Below are 4,663 nucleotides of genomic sequence, written 5' to 3' on the forward strand. Positions count from 1 at the left end.
CTTGCATTTATCTTCGTATTGCTAATTCAATCGCCAAATATCATGTATTAGTATTAAAAGGACCCTCCCACCTTCAAAAAAGTTAATGAATTGGCGATGTCGCTCGGTTCAGAAAGAGCAAAAACGAACATCTACCAAATTTCACCGAAAAATATTCACCGGTTTTCAAGATATTACACTTAAACTTGTGTTTACTTTTGGGAACTCCACTCAGTTCCTACGAGGTAATTTATAAGCAATAATTTGGCATCCTGAAAGTGTGAGAGTTGTTGCGCGCAAAGCAGGATATACCACCACCAGTTACCAAACGTCATAGTAAAGTAAAAGATTTGAAATAATTAGATCTGCGCTGACGTCACACATTCAGAGGGGGCATTCAAATCCATTGGCTCCTCTGAATCCAAATTGCTGCGACTTTGAAATAAAATATTTTCGATTTTGTGAGTGCCAAAACCGGTAATTGCAAGCCAAGGACCCCAACTTGGCTATCTGAACTCAAAACTAATCTTTAGGTTGGATGGTCACCTTGATATACATTATACAAGATGTTATTTGACATAAGACTGTCTCTCGGAGCTCTGCTCTTGCTGGTTATTTTGTGACACGTTGCGTCTGCGGACAGGACCGGCAGACACTGATGGCGTCCTTGAAGAGGATCGTTTACGCCGAGAGCGAGGTGTCGATGGGACAGCACATGGAGGTGCTAGACCGCGAGTGGGGAGACATCTACCCCAGCTTCCTGTCCTACGCGATGGGACTTTACCAGCGGCGAGAAGAGTGGGCCTTGTGCCTGAGGGATGACATCCCCACTAACGGCCACAACACTAACAACGTCGTGGAGTCGGCCTTCCGCGTCGTAAAAGACTCGGTGCTGTACAGGTATGTTATATCATATGCATGTCAGCCCGTGGCAAATGAGACGACACGATGACACGATGCAATGTTATGCATGACTGCCACGGACAGAGCCGCTTGCTTGATTTTGACCTCGGTAACAGTGAAAAACTTAATTTTCCCAAAATTCGTGTCGGCACTTTGTATGTCAAACATTAGGGTCTCTTCGTCTAGACCTGGTATATAGGACCTTGGCCTGGACTACAGACGGTGCGCGGCTGAGCTTTACACATGATATAATTACTTTGTTATAACCTGTTTGACCCAAATTATTCAGCTAAAAACGGAGAACCCCTCCAATTAGGTGTGTACGGGCTTGAACACTGCATTTATTTACCTTACATTGTATTGAGTGAGTTGATCTAAGTTTGTACCCACATGCCCAAAACTGGCAAGACTGCGAACAAATTCGTGAAAATATCGGAGTCCGCGTTATCGTCATTTGAACAGAATTTCGCACGAGTGTTATCGAACTGAGTTACAAGGAAACAAGCATTAATTTGATAGGTCAAATTATAGTAGCATTGGCAACTGCACAAAGTGAGCTCAACTTGTATCAATCACACATAATTGTCTGATATTGCTTACTTCAAACGGAACCGGCAATCCTTCATACGAACCTACCTATGTAAACAATTTTGTTGTTGAACAGGACGCGCGCGTTCAACGCCGTGCAGCTGGTGGACTTCCTGACCAACCGGCTGGAGTCCTACTACCAGCGGCGGCTGGTGGACGTCGCCAATGGAAGGCGAGCTCGCCAAAGACAGCAGCGGGCAGCGGCACCATCGACCGGCGAGATCACTCAGGTATTGTGGTATCACGCTAGATTGGTGACTGGCTAAATAGAACACTAGTTTAATAACTTAGCATAACATCGATCTAGTAACCGTCTACAAAAAAAGTTATGCAGTTGCTTTTTTTTAGTTGCATACCTTTGTCGGACGTGGATCGCTGTTGGTGTATATGTGGGTGGACGCGAATGTGGACCAAAAGCAAGTAATTTTATCTGGTGGCCTCACAATTGATCTCACGTTATCTGCTGACTTTAATCAGGTATCGCTGAATAAAGGTGCGTGAATACCGATTATGGCATACGGCATAATGCTGAAGAGCAGCTTCGAAGATGTGATGAAAATCGGCGGGAGTGAAAATTAATTTCCACACCTGTTGCCTAATCCTCCAGTTGCAGTATGGATCTGTATTTCTTTATTTCAAATTCTGCAACTCATATCCACATTTTCGCAACATATTGAAGATTACATAGCATGGCATGTGGGTTCGATTCCCACGACTGATATAAGCAGCTATGAATCAGGGATGGTCTGGCTGTGCAGCGTAATCTTCAGTTCCATCTTCATGTTCAGCTCTCCTTCTAATGACCAATCTTCACCTGCATTCAATCAAATCTGTGTACTCTCTTCATCCTTTACGCTTCAACCTCCCTCCTCTCTTCACCGCAAGAGACATTTCGATTATTCAAGCATCAGATACATTGACCCTAAAGGTAAGCTTGAAAATATAAGGTCAATTTGCATTTTCGGCGAAAAGTCATGATGCATATCGCGTGTCGATTTGTATCGTTGAGCTGAGCATATCCAAGGACGGCTTACGCGGCTACCGCTGACCTCATCTCTGACTTCACGGCTACAAAGAGGGGTCACGGGTGCAAATTCTAGACTTCATAAAATATATCTGTGCCGAGATGCTTGAATAGATGTAGTATGACTATCGTCAAAAAGCTCAGTTGAATTGTCTCCCTCTCCCTCTGTCCGGGGAGATGGCAAAATTTGACAAGACAAGACAAAGGTCATCGATATCAACTTTCCAAGATGTACATTTCATACACACTATTGTCCTGCCCAATCGCTTGAAATTTCAAAGCCATCAGGCAGTCGATCTAGCTATGGTTGTCATTGAAATTTTTCCTGAGGTATTGTCATTTGACGGGGTCTGAAATTGTGACATGTGCAGAGAAGATGAATGATGAGGTGTGGCAAAAAGAGAAACAGCAGTGCTATAACTCGTTGCTGTTTTTAAGATATTCGTGAAAAACCGCAAGCGGGTGTCTTCAAGCACCGCTCCCCAGCAGGGCGCGGGTAGAAATAGGTGGTGTTTTGTACTAGCCATCCTTCAGCATACCTTATCCTGTTCGTCAATGAGCCCATCTGTAACTTATTTCACAGATATCCGATGACATCTACGAGGTGCGGTCGTCCCAGCAGGCCCATGAGACGCCGTACGTGGTGGACGCCGCCATCGCCTCCTGCTCCTGCGCCAGCAGCCGGTGGAAGAGAGTGCTGTGCAAACATCTCCTGGCGGTGCTGGAGCAGAGGGGCGACGAGATGCCCGATGCTCATCTGACCGAGTCGGGCAGGCTGGCCCTGATGACGATTGCCACCGGTCAACGGGCCTGGCCTGCAGGGTGGTTTGCGCCTCTTGCGGAAAAGCCTGGGGCTAGCGCAGCCCTGCCCGCCGGCCCATCTGCTGCGCCCAGCGAGTGCGATGCTACACCAGGCTGCGAGGCCGTCAACGAGGAGGCTGCACCTCAGGCGCCCCATGGCGAAGGGTCAACTTCGCCCTCCGCGAGCCAAGCGCAGGCGGCTGCAGCTGTGGAGGAGCAGCTGGTGGCCTTCAAGGATGAAGTGCTCCACCAAGTCCGTGACGGTCCCGACCGGGATGCCTGGGCCAGCGGTCTCAGAACCTTTATGCGCCGCTGGCAGGACTCCACCACCGCCGGCAAGCTCTCCCTGCTCCACGGTGCCGCGCCGGTCCGGGGTCGGTACGGCACCCGTATCGGCGTCCAGCCCACCGCCACCGCTCGGCGGCGCTCAGACGTGCTGCGGGGAAGGGGTCGCGTCCCCTCCGGTCGGCCCACGAAGGCGTCACGGACGGCCGAGCACGGCTACAGTGCCTCTGACCGCCGCCGTTCCGCGGCCCCACACTCCCTGGCAACATGTGTGGCCGCGGGGCGCGCTCTTGGCCGTTAAAAGGTCACTATGGGACTGGCAGGGCAAAGCGCGTTTGTAGGGGTCTCATCGCATCGGAACCTGCGAACTGTTAATAAAGCTCCGCCGTGGTGTTGACGCTTGAGGTCTTCTAGTCCTACCATCAGGCGTTGTGTTCCACCTGTGTTCGTACGCCTGTGGCCGTACGTTCCGCCGAGTAGCTGCTCTCGAGTCGTGAGAGCCATTTGTGCAAAAAGCAATTGTTTCTAGAGTTGAATACAAACATGTTTTTTTCTCTTATTACTTTGACCTATTTTGGTGCTACTTTGTGCTAACTTTATTGTGAATAGATTGAGAAATTCTATATTTATAATTTAGTTACGCTTCCCTCCACAAACAAATACTAACCTCCTATTTTGGTGCTACTTTGTGCTAACTTTATCGTGAATAGATTGAGAAATTCTATATTTATAATTTAGTTACGCTTTCCTCCACAAACAAATACTAACCTACAAGTGGAAAATCCAAGGCAATCTAATAGCAATTTCAAATGTCATCGACAACCCGTGCTCTGCCCACTGTCGGGCAAAAAATACCCGACATGAAATACCCTACGGCGGAAATAAAATATCCCACGGCGGAGCTCGGTTGCAATTTGTAAATACGCGGATAATCCAATGGATGAAAATGTAAAAAAAAAGAAACTTTAAACCTGGTCTACTTGTTCAGAACTTTGATTAAAACTAGTCTACTTTCTGGGAAAAGATCTGGTAGCTTTTAACAAGCTGTAGCTGTATGAACTGGAGCTTACCCAACTGCGTATT

General features: G+C 47.8%; 1 protein-coding gene across 1 annotated transcript; it reads left to right on the top strand.

Moving 5' to 3' along the window:
* Positions 1-575: 575 nt before the first annotated feature.
* On the top strand, positions 576-4,077 carry LOC122367253. Its single transcript, XM_043340201.1, has 4 exons — positions 576-879; positions 1,547-1,700; positions 3,078-3,801; positions 4,061-4,077. Exons 1-4 carry the CDS (start codon positions 638-640, stop codon positions 4,075-4,077), a joined length of 1,137 nt encoding a protein of 378 aa, XP_043196136.1. The 5' UTR covers positions 576-637.
* The last annotated feature ends 586 nt before the right edge of the window (positions 4,078-4,663 follow it).

This window comes from Amphibalanus amphitrite, unplaced genomic scaffold (genome assembly GCF_019059575.1).
Source record: "Amphibalanus amphitrite isolate SeventyFive unplaced genomic scaffold, NRLGWU_Aamphi_draft 000031F_arrow, whole genome shotgun sequence".
NCBI classification, from domain to species: domain Eukaryota; kingdom Metazoa; phylum Arthropoda; class Thecostraca; order Balanomorpha; family Balanidae; genus Amphibalanus; species Amphibalanus amphitrite.

Bases quoted from the DNA above. Each gene is read 5' to 3' on its own strand.
- LOC122367253 (XM_043340201.1), top strand. From the start codon at position 638: ATGGCGTCCTTGAAGAGGATCGTTTACGCCGAGAGCGAGGTGTCGATG. The intron at 880-1,546 runs GTATGTTATATC...GTTGTTGAACAG, and splicing joins AAAGACTCGGTGCTGTACAG to GACGCGCGCGTTCAACGCCG. The intron at 1,701-3,077 runs GTATTGTGGTAT...CTTATTTCACAG, and splicing joins CGACCGGCGAGATCACTCAG to ATATCCGATGACATCTACGA.